At 36.6% G+C, this 19,849-nt stretch overlaps 1 protein-coding gene across 1 annotated transcript in view; it reads left to right on the top strand.

The window, feature by feature from the left end:
- The window catches only part of sorcs3a (sortilin related VPS10 domain containing receptor 3a), a 131,727-nt gene that overhangs the window by 44,374 nt on the left and 67,504 nt on the right, over positions 1 to 19,849 (top strand). Inside the window, exons 3-6 of the mRNA XM_056253533.1 lie at positions 7,430 to 7,503; positions 8,617 to 8,681; positions 11,739 to 11,857; positions 19,356 to 19,445. Coding sequence (XP_056109508.1) covers positions 7,430 to 7,503; positions 8,617 to 8,681; positions 11,739 to 11,857; positions 19,356 to 19,445 — 348 coding nt within the window. The remainder of the gene's footprint in view (positions 1 to 7,429; positions 7,504 to 8,616; positions 8,682 to 11,738; positions 11,858 to 19,355; positions 19,446 to 19,849) is intronic.

Here is a 19,849-nt window from a genome sequence, read left to right on the forward strand (position 1 = left end):
TAATAATTATTGGTTCAAATGCAAGTTATGAACAACACTGTTAAAATACATAATGGCCAAACAACATTTATTTCAAATCTCCACTTAATCTGTAATATTTGTCCACTTCTTGACTATAGAAATGCTACACCCACTGTTATTTTTTGAACAAGAACATGTGGACATCAAAACATGCAAACTCAGAGCGAGGGTTTTCAACTTTTATTTTTAAATCGGGATGAACAACAATTCACAAATTTGGAAACATATTGGGCCCTATTTTAACGATCTGAAACGCAAGTGTCAAAGCGCAAAGCGCAAGTAACTTTGTGGGCGGATCCCGGCGCTGTTGCTATTTTCCCGGCGGGATAAATGCCTCTTGCGCCTGGCGCAAATCTAAAAGAGGTTGGTCTGAAGTAGCTTCATTATTCATAGGTGTGGTTTGGGCGTAACGTGGAATAAACCAATCAGAGCGTCATCTCACATTCCCTTTAAGAGCAGGTGCGCATGTTGCATGGCGGATTGCTATTATAACGGCGGATTCACCAGGCGCGCGTCAGGAGCGGTTCACAGCCGAGGAGACCGACGTTCTTGTCAGGACCGTGAAAGACAGAGAAGTGACGTTGTATTGCGTGTTTTGCGTGCACCTGTAAACTATGGCATAAACCCTCATGCAGTAACACCCTCAGACGGCACTGTTTATTGACTGTCTGAAGTAGAATGCATGCAGAAATAACAAGAAATTCAACGTTCAAATCAGACTTATCTATCTATCTATCTATCTATCTATCTATCTATCTATCTATCTATCTATCTATCTATCTATCTATCTATCTATCTATCTATCTATCTATCTATCTATCTATCTATCTATCTATCTATCTATCTATCTATCTATCTATCTATCTATCTATCTATCTATCTATCTATCTATCTATCTATCTATCTATCTATCTATCTATCTATCTATCTATCTATCCATCTATCCATCTATCTATCTATCGTGGGTGGGTTTCTCCCATCCCCATACAAATCAGCGTCGGTTAAACAGGCGTGGGAGGAAAAAAAACTAAATTTTCATGGACACCACAATGATTTCCCTCATGTGTTAATATTTTTCCTTGTTATAATGTATGATTTGCAAAAATAAAAACTGCTGCATCTGTGTTGATGAGATAATCAAAGTGTATGCGCGTTGTGCACCCGCTACATTATGGCCAAGCATGCGCGCTTAAAATAGCATTATAAACAACGCGCAACGCGCCACTGACTTTAGACTAGGTTTTTTCTGGTCAGTGGCGCAATTGTTTTATAGAACAGCAAAATAGCATGAGGGAAAGTTTGCGCCGGAACACGCCTCCTCTTTGCGCTGAACCGCCCCGGGGAGCGCAAGTGTATTTCTTAGTTAACCGACGTGCGTCTGTGGAGGGAAAAGTCCGCTTTGCGCGGGTGCAAAATAGGAATGATACATGCGTCAGTGTACAAAGTCATTTGCGCCGAGTGCAAGATAGAGCCCCATGTATTCTCCTCTGTTGGCGTAGGTTAATAAATGATTTACATTACAAATCTGGTGAAATGGTGCACATTTCGTTCCCAGAGAACGTTATAAGCAACCCAAACTCATAGCATATGCAGAGATGGAGTTTGTAAACCGAGCTGCTGAGCCACACATGTAAATGAAAACAGCGCAACACTTCGATATGCAGCATAAAGCATATCAGACGCTCATCTTCGTAGCTAGTCATCAAATAGAGAACTGTACAGTAGTATGTCCAAATTCATAGAATTTATAAAACATTAGGCTAAAAGTACCCGATGAACTGCTACTTCTAAAGTGTGCGTTCAATAGACACTTTACTATCCCATGAGGCCTCGGGATATAGTACTATACATCCGAATTTCATTCATACTACACACATTCATACTATATAGAACATACTTTTTTTAACGACCACAAAGTAGCCTAAGTTTGAAATCAAATGTACCTAATAATATACAGTATGCAATTGTGGATGCAGCTTCTGCATTTTGAGCAGAATCCTTTTGCCCAGTGACTCATTTAAACATCTCTCTGATTGGCCATTGGGTTCATGCGCTCAACTCTGATTGGCTTATGTTTAGTGCACGTTGGAAATAGAAACCTTTGACACAGCGGTAATAGATCTAAATGGAATGCTGTATGTATCTACATGTTCATGATCGTGGCAAATCATGTAGCCCTAATTTGAATATTGCAGGGAGAAAAATCTACGTGAAGTGGGACAAATGTAAATGCGCTGTTTTCTGATTGGGTGATGCTAAGTGTACACTCCGCTAAGTATTTGTTTCTTCTGTTAGGTGACCTAATAGACACAAAACCTAAACTCAGCGGTTGCGGTCATGTTTTGTCTGTGATTTCTTTTACAAACTACGGTCATTTGTTTCATGTGTCTCTAAAACATTCCCAGATGAATTGCTTTCTTATTCCATGCTATTAAATGCCGTTTCTTATTTCCTGTCTTTTTCTGGCATGGTTCATCCTCACCCTCCTCCTCCAAACCATGCCTGATATTCCCTGCTCTCTCCATCACAATTTAATGGAAATGATCCAAGTGTTCAGGGCGTTATGCAAATATGTGCTATAGATTTTCTTTTTCATTATAAGTACATTATTAAAATCAGCTCTCCTCTCCCTGTTCCCCTCACCTCCTATTAGAAGGCCCCAGAGTCTCCCTGTTGGCAGTCACTGACTGTCAGCAGTGGGTCCTTGCTGCAGCTAGTGATTTATTGATGTAAGTGGGAAGCTATGAAGCCGACTTTGTGACAGCTCCGAGCTTTTAAAATTGAGCATGTCATCCGGCTGATGAATGACTACAGGTTGAGCTCAGCCAGCGGCACAATATGTCAACGTCCACGCTTATGAGGGACCCAGTGGTCCGTAGGCTCTTACACCGACAAGGGATATATACAAGTCGCCCCAATCCACCCTGTCCCCCGTATTTGGACAGATTGCGTTAAACGTGAAAGGCCCGGGACAATTTGAGATTCAATCTGATTAAGCACTGACTTGTTTTGAAAGGTCTAAAAATTTGACGAGGCACTGGAACTCTTGTTTGCAGGGAGCCCGTGGGTTCTGACAAAGTCTTACATTCAGTCGGATCAAATTTAAGGTCATAAAAAGTCTCAAATACATGTTAAACGGTATAACAAAAGTCTTTATAATAATTTCAAGAGGTGTTAAATGGACAATTCTTGTTTTTTATTATAATTTTTTTTATAAATGATTTATCCATGTACATCATCTTTTAATTCATGTGCCCTTGTAATCTTTAATCAACATAACTTCCCCTCCCTACTGCAGCTCATCTCTTCTCATTTCTGATGATGTGTTTACTGGCGTGAGGGTAAAAAATGTTTTTCCTCATTCGAGAAGCCGTTCCTCTAATATATACTTAGGGAAGAAAAGACTATCGCAACTTAAACTTAAATCAATTTTCCATGTCCACTTTATTTATTTGTTTAGGCTATTATGTCCGGCTGACTGTAGATTACATATGTAGTTTAAAATTAAAAGGTTAGTTCATCCAAAAATGTCATTCTTTGGTTAATTACTCTCATTACCCTCATGTCGTTCCTAACCAGTAAGACTTTCGTTCATCTTCCGAACACGAATGAAGATCTTTTTGATGAAATCTGAGAGCTTTCTGTTGACCGCCTCCGTTGACCGCCTATGCAACTACCACTTTCAAGCCCCAGAAAGACATCATTAAAGTAATCCATGTGAGTCCAGTGGAGGGAATCCTCCAGCAAAAAAAAAAATCCAGCAAAACGCGCCGGCGCGTTTGTCGACCCCAGAGGGTTAAAGTATTCCATGTGAGTCCAGTGGTTTAACCTCAATTTTATGAAGCGACACAAGTGCTTTGTTTGCATGAACAAAAAACAACAAAAAAACATAATTTACTGCTTTATAAGCAGAATATTAATCTCCAATGTGCGTTCATGCAACAATGTCTACTCTCGCGTCAATGCAACTCTCATGCGTCGTTGTGCTCTCATGATCACGCGTTGGAGATTAACGTTTTTCGTAAATAAAGTGGTAAATTATGTTTTTTTTATGCAAACAAAGCACTCGCGTCGCTTCCTAAAATTGAGGTTAAACCACTGGAGTCACATGGATTACTTTAATGACGTCTTTACTACCTTTCTGGGGCTTGAAAGTGGTAGTTGCGTAGTAGACTGTCAATGGAGGGACAGAAAGCTCTCAGATTTCATTAAAAAGATCTTCATTTGTGTTCTGAAGATGAACGAAAGTCTTACGGGTTTGGAACGACATGAGGGTGAGTAATTAATGACATCATTTTCATTTTTGTGTGAACGAACACATTTAAGAAAATCAGACGCTGTTTGGACACTTTGTGTCGTTGTCAATCCTTTGCATTAATGTGATGAACTTCTGTAGTTACAATATACAGTAACATTCATATACTTTTAAGTGTGATAATTGTCTTTCTGGGTTCACTTTGTCTTCACATAAAATCTTAACAACATAGGCTACTATCCCTCTAGTGTTATCATTCAGAGACAGCTAAACATATTTATAAAAAGTTACATTAATCTAATCATTAGTTCCTATATCATTTCCATTTTTTATACTCCGTCTCCATTAGCCATCAATAATCATAAAGATTTGTGGTTGAAATAGGCCAGAGCTTGACTGGGTTGGTGCCTTCTCACTGTAGGACTAGAATAACAACGCTCTATTCCCAGCAGGGGGGCGATCAACAGTGGCATCAATCAGTGTAATAGGAACGCGCCAGGCTTTGCCATTAATTGTGCGGCTGGGCATGCAGAAACACAATTAGAACAGTGGAAATTAGGCCATGTGTTTAGCAACTTGTAGGGGTCATGCTGGCACTCATATGTCATGAAGCCAGCTGGTGGGATGTTTCGAGTCAGTAAGGGGTCTTTCTGCACTTCTTTGACAGTATGTTCAATATGTCTAACTTATATTTCTGGTAATGCATGGGCAAACATGACTCTATATGGGTCATAAGATCTGAGTCTGTTCTCCAACTTAGTAGCCTCAGATTTAATTGGTTAAGGTTAACGATTAATTGATCATTAATTTAGACAACGATCAAATGTGGGAATTTATAGTGAGTTGACATCCCTAGTTTTTACTGTACATTTTGTACACATTGTGTATTTCTGGATTTGATGGGGCTTCAATGATATGGGTCAGTCTTCTCAGAAACAGTCTTTTCAGATCTCATCAAAAGCATCAGTCCTGTTATTGAGTGTTTGTGTTATGCTTCCAGCTCCTGTCAGTAAACAGCTTGTGGTGCGAACTCTCTTTGTTCTGTGTTAATGTAATGTTCAGTGACTTGTCAAGATGTACAATGCAATCTTCAGACATTTTTTGACTGGTGTCTCTGTTTGTTTGATTATTTGAACAACTACATCAATGTTTCTGTAGATGAAGGAAGGATGACTATTCCAGAACACACTTGGCACTTGCATTTTGTCTTTTTTTATGTTAGAAAAACAATCCCTACAATTCTAACTTTTTGAACCCTTTCATAAGTTCATAGCTGTTCACGGACTCTATCTCGCTTTTCAGAGCTGAATGGTTTGGTTCAACGCTTAAACACTTTATTCGAAATGTCTGTGGAGGAAATGAATAGGAAACCCAGACTGCAGAAAATGCTGCTTCTGTTACATTCAAATTGCTTGCAGTGCAACTTTTGTTCAAAATTCAGAAAGTCTCTGCGGCCCCCCTGGCTATTTGAGACAGACTCCCGTTTTGAGACATGTTTGAGAAATGCTGTCCTAACGGCCCTAGAAAGAGAGATTGAAGGTATAGGCCTAGTCTGTTCTCTTCTGTGGACTGAGACGAATGTACAGACTTGAGCACATAGTGGAGCAGAAACTTCCAAATGAATTCCCTCCGGACCTGAGTGAACTCATCTCATCCATTAAGATTCCCTTGAGAGTCACCTCGCAGCAAGTCCAAATAATTCCATTTAGACACATTATAATGTGTGTCCTGTTTCACACGCTGCTAGCTCCAGGTAAAGTGCTGAGGCTCAAATGATCTGTGCTTTTAACTTCTGCCAGTTCTCTTCTCTTGTTCCTGCCTGTTGTATGGCCCACTTTCTGTCACATCACGATATTTGAGCTATAATAACGAGTAAGCGATTCGGAAGGATAGTATTTTGCTAAATATCATTTGTCTGATATATTTCCTGAACACAATGGGGAAATGTATCGTCGTTGACTCTGACTTTGCGGTACTAAAACGGATAATTTAGATATAGTCCAGTAAGAAACTGCATGGCTATCTGTTAATATTGCAAAAGTGCGAAGCAACTTCTTTTCATTATTATACTTTTTTTCATATTCTTGACCTATATATATATATATATATATATATATATAATATTTGGTTAAACTGATATTGTAAAACATTATTGCACTTTAAAACAGGGTTATTATCGTTTATTCAATCTAAAACTATTAAAAACATTTATGTTAATTGAAATAAAGCTGAAATAAAATATAAATATTAGTTGAAAGCTATTAGTTGAAAACTTGAATTGTCAATAAACTGAAATAATTTTAAATTGAAGCTCTAAAACTATTAACTGGAAATAAATAAAAACTGAAACTGAAATAAACATAAATTGAGCCTAAATACCAATACTTAAAAAAAAAAAATAATAATAAAACAAAAAATGACAAAATAACTGAATTACAAAAAAATAAGCTAAAATTAACAGGAAAACTAAATATAAAAATAAAAGCTAATTCAAAATATGAATAAAACTATAATAAAGCTAAAATAAAAACACTGATTTAATATATCTGTATAACAATATTTTAAATTATAACTTATTTATGTGACAGCAAAAAAAAAAAAAAAAATTTACTAACCACAAAGTTTCAAAGTATATTATACATTATATTCTCTCTCAATAGATAGATGGAAAAAGTTTTGAGTTATGAATGTTACAATGTATTTTCAAACTAAAACACAACTTTTTTTTACATATCAAAAGATCAAGAAAAATGTGATCCTTATGATATGAACTACTTAACAGTGTTTATGTGCAGTAAATACAATTCCCATTTTCCACACTATTAAAATGGCATATATTTCCATACGATTGTGTGTTCAATTACCTAGAAAAGCTCAACCATAATGGTGTTCTCCTTAACCCATGACAACTGATTTGAGAACTGTGCTTTTTGCTCAATCCTTTAAAAAGCACCACACACAATGATTCAACTATGTAATGAAATACAAATCACAGTGACGAATCAGTTATTCTGCAGAAAAGGTTCTTAAATGAGATGAGAAGAAACTGCCTTCAAATGGTTACATGGCTTTAACTTAACAGAGCGAATGATTGCAGATTTTAATGGCTGCCTATTTTTTTCTCTGTCTCTCTCTTCTCTACTCTTTTTGCAGCTGTATAGCTCGTTTGACTTTGGCCGAAAGTGGCAGCTAGTTCATGAGCGAGTGACTCCGAACCGCTTCTACTGGTAGGTGATACTGTCACAATCACATCTCATCTCCATTTCTCACACAATATCACTAACTTACAGTTTTATGGGCGAACAAGGTGAGTTTATAGAGTGCTGGTTGACATTGGCGCATTGATGAAATGTGGAAAGAGTTTGAGCAATTGAGAAGATGGATACGGCTGAAAATGGTGTCCTTATTTGTTTGCCCGCTCTTATGCTTAGAAAAAGCACAGGCTGTTGTGCATGTCTATGTGAGATGAAATCTGTGCAGATGTTTGAGCTCTATAACCTTTATTGCACAACTCCTCTCTGTTCAATATCGAGGCAAAGAAGGGGAGAGAATAAGCATGTCAGGCAAGATGGAAAGAAAATAGAGGCATAATGATGGCTGAGGAGAGCAAAGGAGAAAGGAAGATTGTACTCCATACTGCATCTTGACTTTAAAGATGAAAAAAAAATAGTTTTACACAAAAAGAAATGGACAGTACTTTAAAAAAAATGTTTACAATGGGCTGCAAGGGAAAATCGAATAACGTACATTTGCATTCTAAGTCAATGCCTTTTTTACCAAAGTGACTAAAAAGTGAACAAATCACACATTATGTATCTAAAATTATACTATTATACTATAACTCAGTGCGAACCACTGAAGGATGCTTAAACTGCTGGCGAGAAAGCAGAGCTTTAGAAGAATTTTGTCTTCGATTTGTGCACGAGTCAAAGAGAAAGAGTGGTCTCTAGTACAGCCTACTTGAGCTATAAAAGACACGGTCTAGTTAATGGTAGGGTTGTTTAAGGGCTACTAGTGCACTAGTATGGACTTACAACAAACTCTCATGTGTCCAGCAGGTGTCATCATTCTAATTCCCATTATACTCTTTCACTGTCACCACCGTGCACACATATACACCTACCTACAAATACATGGTTTTACACACACTTCTAGTTACTGCTGCAAAATGTACCTTGATTACTTTTCCCATCATGTGGCATTTTGAGAAATAGCACCTCACAACTCTTTTGTCACTTTGCTGGCTGAAATGGACCTTCAGTAAGACATCAGTTATGGATTTTTTTTTCGTCTCTGTGGTAAAACGTCTTTCTCCTCGCTCTGTTGTGTGTCTAATGCAGGTCAGTATCCGGTCTGGACAAGGAGTTAGATCTAGTGCACATGGAGGCCCACACTCCCGATGGCCGTGAGTTGCTTCTGTCTTTCTTTGTCTGTATTTAATTCTGTCCTGCAATCTAGTGCTGAGAATTTTAAATCATCCCAGTGACTCAAACCTTTAGATTTTTTCGAATGGTCATGGTCATGGATTTAGCCATTGTCTATTCTATTCTATTCTATTCTATTCTATTCTATTCTATTCTATTCTATTCTATTCTATTCTATTCTATTCTATTCTATTCTATTCTATTCTCTATTCTATTCTATTAATTACATTATTCAATTCTGTCCTGCAATCTAGTGCTGAGAATTTTTATTCATCCCAGTGACTCAAATCTTTAGATTTTTTTTGAATGGTCATGGTCATGGATTTAGCCATTGTCTATTCTATTCTATTCTATTCTATTCTATTCTATTCTATTCTATTCTATTCTATTAATTACATTATTCAATTCTGTCCTGCAATCTAGTGCTGAGAATTTTAAATCATCCCAGTGACTCAAACCTTTAGATTTTTTTGAATGGTCATGGTCATGGATTTAGCCATTGTCTATTCTATTCTATTCTATTCTATTCTATTCTATTCTATTCTATTCTATTCTATTCTATTCTATTCTATTCTATTAATTACATTATTCAATTCTGTCCTGCAATCTAGTGCTGAGAATTTTTATTCATCCCAGTGACTCAAATCTTTAGATTTTTTTTGAATGGTCATGGTCATGGATTTAGCCATTGTCTATTCTATTCTATTCTATTCTATTCTATTCTATTCTATTCTATTCTATTCTATTCTATTCTATTCTATTCTATTAATTACATTATTCAATTCTGTCCTGCAATCTAGTGCTGAGAATTTTAAATCATCCCAGTGACTCAAACCTTTAGATTTTTTTGAATGGTCATGGTCATGGATTTAGCCATTGTCTATTCTATTCTATTCTATTCTATTCTATTCTATTCTATTCTATTCTATTCTATTCTATTCTATTCTATTCTATTCTATTATGTTCTATTCTATTCTATTCTATTAATTACATTATTCAATTCTGTCCTGCAATCTAGTGCTGAGAATTTTTATTCATCCCAGTGACTCAAATCTTTAGATTTTTTTTGAATGGTCATGGTCATGGATTTAGCCATTGTCTATTCTATTCTATTCTATTCTATTCTATTCTATTCTATTCTATTCTATTCTATTCTATTCTATTCTATTAATTACATTATTCAATTCTGTCCTGCAATCTAGTGCTGAGAATTGTAAATCATCCCAGTGACTCAAACCTTTAGATTTTTTTTAATGGTCATGGTCATGGATTTAGCCATTGTCTATTCTATTCTATTCTATTCTATTCTATTCTATTCTATTCTATTCTATTCTATTCTATTCTATTCTATTCTATTCTATTAATTACATTATTCAATTCTGTCCTGCAATCTAGTGCTGAGAATTTTTATTCATCCCAGTGACTCAAATCTTTAGATTTTTTGAATGGTCATGGCTTTAGCCATCGTCTATTCTATTCTATTCTATTCTATTCTATTCTATTCTATTCTATTCTATTCTATTCTATTCTATTCTATTCTATTCTGTTCTGTTCTGTTCTATTTTGTTATATTATATTATAAGTGAGTTATTGTATAATACTCTCTAAAATACTACAAATTCATTCATCAAATGGATAAAAAAGAAAAAAAAAGTGATTATATTATATTATTAAAGTGAAAAAACTTCATTCAAAACATCACATTTTTCCTGATTTTTTGGGGGCATTTTATCATTCACTCAACAGATTCATTTGAAAAAAGAAAAAGCCACCAGATTCTCGCTTATGCCTCACTCTGTCACGATTACCTGTCTCTCTGTTTTCTTTTCATTTCAAATTCCCTTTGTCTTGCTGTGTCTGGTTTTCAGTTCCTGTGGTGTAGTTCTTGTTTCCTGTGTTTCCATTGCTGTCTTGTTAATCTCCTTAGCAACCCTTGTTTGTTACCACGAGTACTAATCACCATCACCTTTCCTTCATTTAGTCCCTTGTTATCTTGTGTATTTAAACTCTCAGTCATCTTTTAATAATAATAATAATAATTCGTTACATTTATATAGCGCTTTTCTGGGTACTCAAAGCGCTTTACATAGAACGGGGAAATCTCCTCAACCACTACCAATGTGCAGCATCCACCTTTTGCCCATCATCTTGTGTTAAGGTTTCGTGTTGGTAAGTTTCGCTATGTTTCCTAGTGTTATTCAATGTGTTTTCATCGTTCATCTGCGTCAAGCCTCATTTGTGGATCATCAAGTCAAGCCAGAGCGTGACACACTTTATCTATTAATTCTGAAACATGTCCCAGTACTTTCACCAGCTATGCTTTTTTGTTTCGTTCAGTGTCACTGTGAGTCTCATTCATACTCAAAACGCTGGCTCGCTCAGTAAAGGGATATATTCCTTCAGTATACTCATCCATTCAAAGAAATGCTTCACACTATATACTATAAGGTTATTTCGAATTCTCTTTCTCCTGCATCTTCTCACTTTTACCTTCCTCTCACATCCCATCTACTGATCTGCGGTCCACTCCTCCTTCAAACCTGATGCTAGAGGAGGAAAAGAGATGAGACGAGAGCCCGTGAGCTTGGGGATCAATTCCGAAGCTGAGGATAAAGCCAGTCCTGCAGGCAGCTAGACAGGATTACCGTCATGATAAATACACCATCTGATAGCAGATTAATGCAGGACCCGGACTCTCTCTACCTTGCTTTCTCTCATTGGTTATAGGAATAGGTCACCCAAAAATTAAAAATCTGTCATTGTTTACTCACCCTCATGGTGTTTTTTCCTTCGTTTTTTCTGCGGAACACAAAAGGGAGAATTGAGGAATTTTTCTGTACAATAATATTTCATAGTAACCAATCTTCCAAAAACCAAAATTTGGAGGGTGAGCATATAATGACTTCCACTTGATGTTCTCTGAAGTGAAGATGACCTTAGAGATTCTAAAAAGCGGTCAGAGGTTATTAAACTCAATGCCTCCAGAATCAGATTCTAATTAACAGCTAGAATCCTTTTTCTGTCTCTCCTTACTACAGATTGTCAGTATGTGACATGCAGAGCTCAAGCCTGCTCTGAATCCAGCAAGACACATCCATTTTCTGGATATATTGAGACCAACTCACTCGTGGTTCAGGATGAATACGTGTTCGTTCAGGTAAGGACCAGAGATCACCTTACTTTAACTTAGGCTTTGAGATAAGGACTTTCTCGAGCAACTGACCTGTTGGAATTTCTTAGTTCATTCCCACTGAGGAATGCTCTGTCATTCCCGTTGCTCCTCATTTATAAGGCACTAGTAGAACGGTGATCTAATACTGAAATCTCAAGCTTTGTGACTTCACAGAGAATCTAACAACTAAACTGAACCAATAACTTGATTGTGGAACAACACAGTGTGAAATATAGTGTTTCCCTTTCAAAATCACTTTGAAACAAGTGGGATCCAAAATTTGGTACATACTTAATTAAAATATGTAGTTATTACGAGGCGGGTCACGTACGGTCCTCTGTCTTCACTCCCATGGCATCGCTACTCATTTGCACGAAGTTGAACTCTGCTCACCTTTGTCACATCGACAATGGTTCCTGCCACTCAAATCGCCCTCAAATCACCAAATCTCATTGAAAATGAATGACTTCTGCTTGCTTTGGGCTGCAGATCACTGTCAGTGTGAATGTACCTTAAAGAAATAGTTCACCCGAAAATGAACATTCTGTTATCATTTCCTCACCCTCATGACATTGCAAACCAAAAACTTTGTGAAGCTTCCTTACCATTCAGGCGAAGTTTGTATGCATACTTATCTATTTGTTCATGCTTGTTGGTGTCATTTTCAACTTCCCGGTGGATCAGAATAATAATCGTATACTCAAGGGAAAAAGGGAAATGGTAATGGCCTAAATTTCCAATTCCAATCCAGGACAGTTTTGGAATATATTAATTTCTGTCTGCATGCAAAACAATTGTCTTCGAAACAGTGCAACTGAGCGTGGGAACTATTTTAGGGCACATACACTGAAAATTACATTTTAAAAGTATATTAGTGTATATTTTACAAGAAAATGCTATACTTTAAGGGCGTTTTCACACCTGGCTCGTTTTGAGCATTTGTTTTAGAACCTGGTGCGCTTTCTCTCTTAGTTTGGTAAGTTTGGGCATATATGAACATGGCAATCCCGATTGGATCCGCACCAAAACAATTGCTACGAGATCACCCGAACTAGGTGGTCTCGGCCTGATTGAAAATGAACTCTGGGGCGGTTTGATTGAGGTGAGAAAGTAATCCAATCCAACGGGCCAACGAACCAAGCGGTATCATAATTGCTAACAGCAGTGTCTGATTCTGTGAGTGAGCACATTAGTTATCGCAGTTGAAAACTAAACAGCGCCTCTTCATCTTAAAATGTTGAATAATTGCTTTTCTTCGTGAGGTAATAATCCTGTCCCAACGAAGCCTTGATTCCCGCTCTAACTGCATTATAAATTTAATATATATTTAAATATAATTAAAAATATATAATTGATCAGTTAGAGCCGGTGTTTGCGAGTGTCTTGACTGCTACAGATAAAGCCACAATAAGCTCGTGGGCCAAACTTGTCAATCCATATTATTATTTTTTTATTTTTTTATTTAACAGGGGACAGTGTATGGCACTCAGCCATACCAGAATTAGCTACAAGCTAAATTTCATCTGTAGTCCCTGGGCAGGAAGAGGTAACATACAATTAACAATCCAACAAACGCATAGAAATATACCATAAAACGTCATCACGCAAGTAGCCTCTCAGACAACAAAGTTTCACATTCTTAAAAAAACACAATAAAACAAAACAACAGAACAAAATAAAGTGCAATATTAATAAACACAACAATACAATATTAGGATACGACAAAAAAATGGGTTTTTTGAGTTTATGATTAATGGGTACAGGATTGCATAGATTTTAGCCATAATTTTACTTTATATTTAAAACAAGTAAATGTGCTAATGTCTCTAATCTCATTTGGGACTAAGTTCCAGTACTTAGAGGCTCTGATAGAGAAGGCTGATCTGCCAAACTCAGTACGTCTGCGCCATATTGATTTTTCTGTTTCACATTCTTTTGACTGTGATGACTTTGGACTGCGCCATATTGACTGCGCCATATTGACATATTGAAGGATGGCGCAGAGGAAACTCTGACCAATAAGACAGTCCCTCCAGTTTTTTGCGATTCTGCGATCGCTGAATACAACGCAAAATCAACAAAATGTCGCATTTTTTTACGATCCTGCATAATACCTAATTTAACCGCAAAATAATCACAAAAATTCAAAAAATGACCTCATAAAACATTAAATTATAATCACCCAATTGAAATGTATCTAGTTAAAGTTTCAATGCATTTTTACTTGGATACAGATGTTGCGCACGCGTGATGTCTGTGAGCGGTCTGTCAGAAACATGGCGAAAGAAAATGCGTCTCTCCTGCCCTCTCACATAACCGCCCAGGTTTTCATTGGGATACGGCAAACTTATTAACGCATTTAACATGATTGAATGACATAACAAAAAGTATGATATGCTCGATGGTACTAAAAAGAATTATTAAAAGCGCAGCATACCGTGAAAGAGAACTAATTTCAGCCAGTCGAGTGACAGTCTGTCTCTGACTGCAAGCGTGTGTGTGTGTGTGTGTGTGTGACTGACTGACTGCATGTCACCGCCTGTCGTCCTAGTTAGAATATTGAATTCTCTTTATAGCGCTTGAACAAATACACATAGCTACAATTACTTCAAAATATAAATCATGGCAAGTATTTACGTAAAACAATCAGTAATAACTGATTGGGACGTTTGGCATTACTGTAGTAGGTCTTAAAGTGACAGTAACCTAATTTACCTGCTGTTGTCAGTGTTGTTAATGTTATTCAAGCAACAACAATAGGCTACAGCACAATTAAAAAAAAAAAGAATTTGATTAGACCAAATAAACAAGCTTTATGCAATTTTTTTGTCATTTGTGTCATGTATGACTATTGCGCATCTGACATAATACTATTATGGTAAATGTGATGTCCTAATTATAAAATATAAAAATCGCAACTTTTTTCACAAATTTCTGGAAATTACCACCACAAAATCAGTCATTTTGATCGCAAAAATCACACAAAAAAATCGTGAAATCCTGGAGAGACTGATAAGAGGACAGTTTTACTCGCATGTGACTTGAATAAACACATTTTGGTATGCTTTGAAACATTGTCTTTTGAAAGTGAAATGAATCAAGACGAAAATGCAACATTGTAACAAATTAAGGGGTTTTCAACTAAAACTGAAAAAATTGTATGCGTTTTGGCCGTTCATTTAGACGGCAACTGCGTTTTTGGGGCCTGAAAACGAGTTTCAAAGTGCAAGTTTTTGAAAATCTTCTTAGTGTGAACTACAAAAACATGATTCTGTGAAAAGGGTGATATCATTTACGTAAGGAATAATTGACGACGGGCCGTTGAATTATTAGAAAAATAATGCACACCCGAGGTGGTAATGCGGTGACGACGCGAAGCGGAGTGGCCGTTACACCTCGGGTGTGCATTATTTTTCTAAGAATTCAACGGCCCGGAGTCAATTATTCCGCTTATACTACAGTTACCACACCTCAAAACATTGTTCAGATGATGTAATTCTAGACGTTTGTCAGGTTTTTGTCATTAAAACGCTCTTGTATGAAGGACTAATTTCTTACGCATCTAATCCCATGCCTCCGTTGCTAATTCCAAAACGTCATTTTAGAGTTAGTAACGGAGGTCTGAGCCACAGACAGCAGACTACTGATGGGGACACACTTACGACTTGCTGAAACATCCGAAGACTGACTGTTTCCATCGACTGCAGCAGGTTCAGGTTCAAACACCGACTGTGAACACAGACTGAACGCGCTGAACGCGCGTTTGGGCATGATCAGTCATAAGTATCAAATTACATTCATAACCGGCCTTACAATAAGTGTGTCCCCGCTTTATGTGGCCTAGTTATTAATGCAGTTATTAGAGATAGAGAGATGTTGCAAATAATAAGACAGAAAAGCATGTGCGTCAATATTATTATTTATTTATTAATTCAATTCGTTTTAATTCGTTCATTCTTTTTTTTCTATTATTGACAGTAGACTAGCCTAATAAAATAAACACAAAGCCCTTTTAATAAGTAGGCCTATCAATAATTATTTATTTGTATATTATCTGGAATAATTACGAAAACCCATGCAGCAGCAAGACTATCAATTTATTTATATATTCAGTTAAATTTTCTATTGATTATAGATAGGACTATATACTTTTTTTTAATTCAAATTAAACTGCATGTGTCCATTGATTGTGAAGTTAGACATCGAAAATGGCAGATCAAGCGCATGGGCTGCATGTTTTTTCTTGTTATGAATTGTATCCTATTTTCCGTTATGACAGTTAACTATGCGCAGTGATATGGAACTGTAATGCGGTCAAACCTGCCTGGAACTACTTTAGCCGTGCGTTTCCCTGAAAATAATTGCACACCTTAGAACGTTCTCAACCAATCAGAATCAAGCATTCAACAGCCCTGTATTATAAATGCGTATTACGTTCTCAATCTATAGGTGCGTAGTGTTTCTTTACAAAGTGACATCGCCAACTACTGGCCTGGCTGCATAATACAGCGGTTTTATTTGTTTTCACAGATCCGTGTGAACAGGGATTGTTTTGACAATGTCGTCACCTGTGCAAAGAAAAAACGTTTCCATTTTCTGTACGTCGTTGTCATGTAAACGTACCCTTAGTCCCTGTTTCGGAACAAATCCAATGATCTACAGGTCTGAAAATGCCCTAAAATTTCACGTGTAATTCATTGTTACTTTCTGTAATTTGTTTGTGAAATGTAGCAGTGTGGGAAAATACAAAGAATTGCATCTATAGTCAATAGCCAAAATTGGCCACAAATTTCCAGACTGGAAATTATAAATTGCAATATTTCCTAGCCAACCGAAAAGTTCCACACATTGATGGGAAGTTTCAAAAACATTTACTCCCATCCCTCTCGGAAGAACAGCAGAGCAGATAACACGCTCAACCCCAATGTTTTGTCACGTCGCATCACAGTCCAAAGAATGTGAAACAGAAAAATCGATCATCCCAATTTCTTTCGAAGTTCAACTGCCCCTGGAAACCATCGATCCTGCCTGCTCCTTCCTTCTGTTGCACGCAGAGCCGCTTTTCAGAGACACGTCGGACATGCTGTTTGTTTAGAACTTTCCCCAGACCGCCGCTCTCCTCCTCTGCCTCTCTCTCCTCCTTTATTGAAAGCATGTTACCCGCTAAGAAGCTTAATTGTTTCTGTCATATAATCATGGACCCATTTTATTCCCATGTTCAAATCGGAATCCTGTTGGGTGTATATATGCCCTCTAATTGAAATTATGAAAAGAGGTGGGATGAATTAAACATTCTACCCACTACTTTGGCAGAATGAAGTATCTTTTGTGCTGTGAAACGGTTATTTATTTCATTCTCCATCCCTTGTGTTGCTGTAGATTTGACAAGCTTCTGACAGTTCTTGCTGTGTATGCTAACAACCAATGTGTATTCGCTACACACGCTATCATTAGCGCCAACAATCCCCCTCGGAGTGGGATGGGAGCAGCCGCGTTGCTTGCGAGAATTAAAGATTTCTCTTGACAGAGAATAATGAGGGTATTGATTGTCCTACAAGATATTTACCACTCTCCACTCCTGAACTGCAAAGGGCATCGACAAATCCAGACCATGCAGTATCCTCCAAATCATAGGGGGAGATTCTTTTAAACGAGCCGTTCTAGACATAACCTGCGCACTCCGTAACTGAATTAGCCTTCTGAATTTACAGCTTTTGTTTGATGTGCTGGAGAAGACTGAAGGTTAGTAGCTCAGGATCTCATTAAATGACTGTGCTAGGGCTGGATGCACCATTTTTGCGGTAGCTCTGTATATTTCTATGGCATCGCTGTCGAAGAGTAATTAGCCGGTGAAGTGGACTTACTTGTTGTAGAGTTATCGAAAGTTATCATGGGCATTGTGATGTTTGAAGTGGATGTCAAAACAAATGTCAGTATACCTGGAAGATCTTAAAATGAGCGGTTCATTCTGTGGAAACACAAACCGGAAGACAGAACTCAACGAGCGCAGCGCTGAAAAGGGGGCGGGGCTATATAAGGTCTATATATTATCTATTGTTTTTTTCTCCAAATGTTTTTAATGATTGTTTTATTAGTTTATTAAGGACTCAATGGATTAGTAATGATTCATTGATTAACCCTTGTGTTCTGTTCGATTTCTGTGTACACCCTTTATGGACCGGGTCAAATTGACCCTAATTGGATTCAATACAATTCTTCAAAAATCACACTATGAAAAACAACAAAGATTTAGATACAAACTGTAAACTTTTAATATCAACATTTGTCAAACATTACAAAAACATTATATCTGAAAATATGATTTATGAAAATGTTTTTAAAACATTTTTTAAAACAGTTTTGTTTTGACAAAATTGGAAAATAAACAGTATACTGATTTTTTTGCATATATTTTTTTTTTTTTTTTTTTTTTTTTTTATGCTTTGAACATCGTAACTGAACAAAAAAAAAATTGCTGTATAATGAAATTTTTTCATTTTTCTAAGTTAACTTTCCCTAGTTTCCTAAGACCTATTTTCCTAGTTTCATTATTCACTCACAGGGAAGTGAGAAACCAAACATAACAAAAACATACATCAAATAAATGTTTTTTATTTATTTTTTGGCTCTGTGAATCTGCCTTTGAAAATCCTACATAAAAGTTTTGGTTAAAAGCTAGGTATTTTAGATATTTTGAATATTGAAATGAGAGCTTATTTTATTATCTGTGTCTGACAAAGATTTTCATCTGTAATTTGCAAATAATTCTGAACACTGTAATTTTAGCTTTTTCAAGTGTGTTTGGTTAAGGTTAGATCACTTTTAGATGCACTTGCACATTAGAACTGGAGTTGAAGTGCCCTGACATACAGAAAATAAATGTTTTTATGTTGTGTCTGTACAGGTGCTTTTGAATGGCTGTCTATGAGGGTCAAATTGACCCGCGAACATCACGAACGTAACAGTAATTTTGTTTGTATATGTCAAAACACATCAGCATGTTGAAACTTTGCATGCATGTTCATCATGATAAATGAGAAAGTCACAAAATATCAAGAAAAAAAACAAAGGTTAACCAGTATTTCCAACAACTTGAAAATCGAAACGGGTCAAATTGACCCGCAACATAACACAAGGGTTTGCTCAACTTCCATTACCGGAATAGACATTTTTCGATTATTTATACCTGTATAATACACTACCGTTTAGACGTTTAACCCAATATGTTCTGTCCGAAACTTACCCATCTCTGAGGGTAAGTTTGAAAAAGCCAATATTAGAGTGTATATTTTAAAGTACAGCATCAGCGTTACATAAAATTACTCATACTGTGTGATGTAAGATTTTGGTCATACTGATCCCTTCTCAACTTTTCTTCAAAGTACAAAGGCAAATCAATATTTACTGTCAGTGGATCTTCCAGTGTTGAAGCCAGTTATTTGATATCTGAGATATGAGATGTGTGTATTTTTTTCCCATTCAGGTGACGACTACTGGCAGAGCGAGCTACTATGTATCCTATCAAAGAGAACAGTTTGTACGCATCAAAATCCCCAAATACTCCCTTCCAAAGGTAAGAGGCTACATAAAATTTCGAATGAATTAGATTGATTAAAAAATAAAATATTTGCAGTTTTATTTAGTTATATTTAATCAGTTACAGGGCTGGATTTACCTCAAATTGCGACATAGGGAAAATACAACAGGCAAAATTATTTTTTTGGCCCATCCATCTTAACTCCTCCCACCCCCAAGTTTTGAGGCTTTACCAACCGGCAATTTGCGGAGCCAATGGAGTTGGCTCCGCAAATTTTTAGTCAAGCTATTTTTAATACTTTTTCATTGGTTAAATATTTGCAAAACCCAGAGACTGATGTAACGGGTGACCAAAAGTAATGATTTATGAGGAAAAAAAAGACAAAATATGTAAATAAGGAGTTCCTGTTTTATTTTGATTGTTTATTTTAAATTCAATTT

Source organism: Rhinichthys klamathensis, unplaced genomic scaffold (assembly GCF_029890125.1).
Source record: "Rhinichthys klamathensis goyatoka isolate OS25496 unplaced genomic scaffold, OSU_Roscu_1.1 h1tg000107l_1, whole genome shotgun sequence".
In the NCBI taxonomy this organism is placed as follows: Eukaryota; Metazoa; Chordata; class Actinopteri; order Cypriniformes; family Leuciscidae; genus Rhinichthys; species Rhinichthys klamathensis.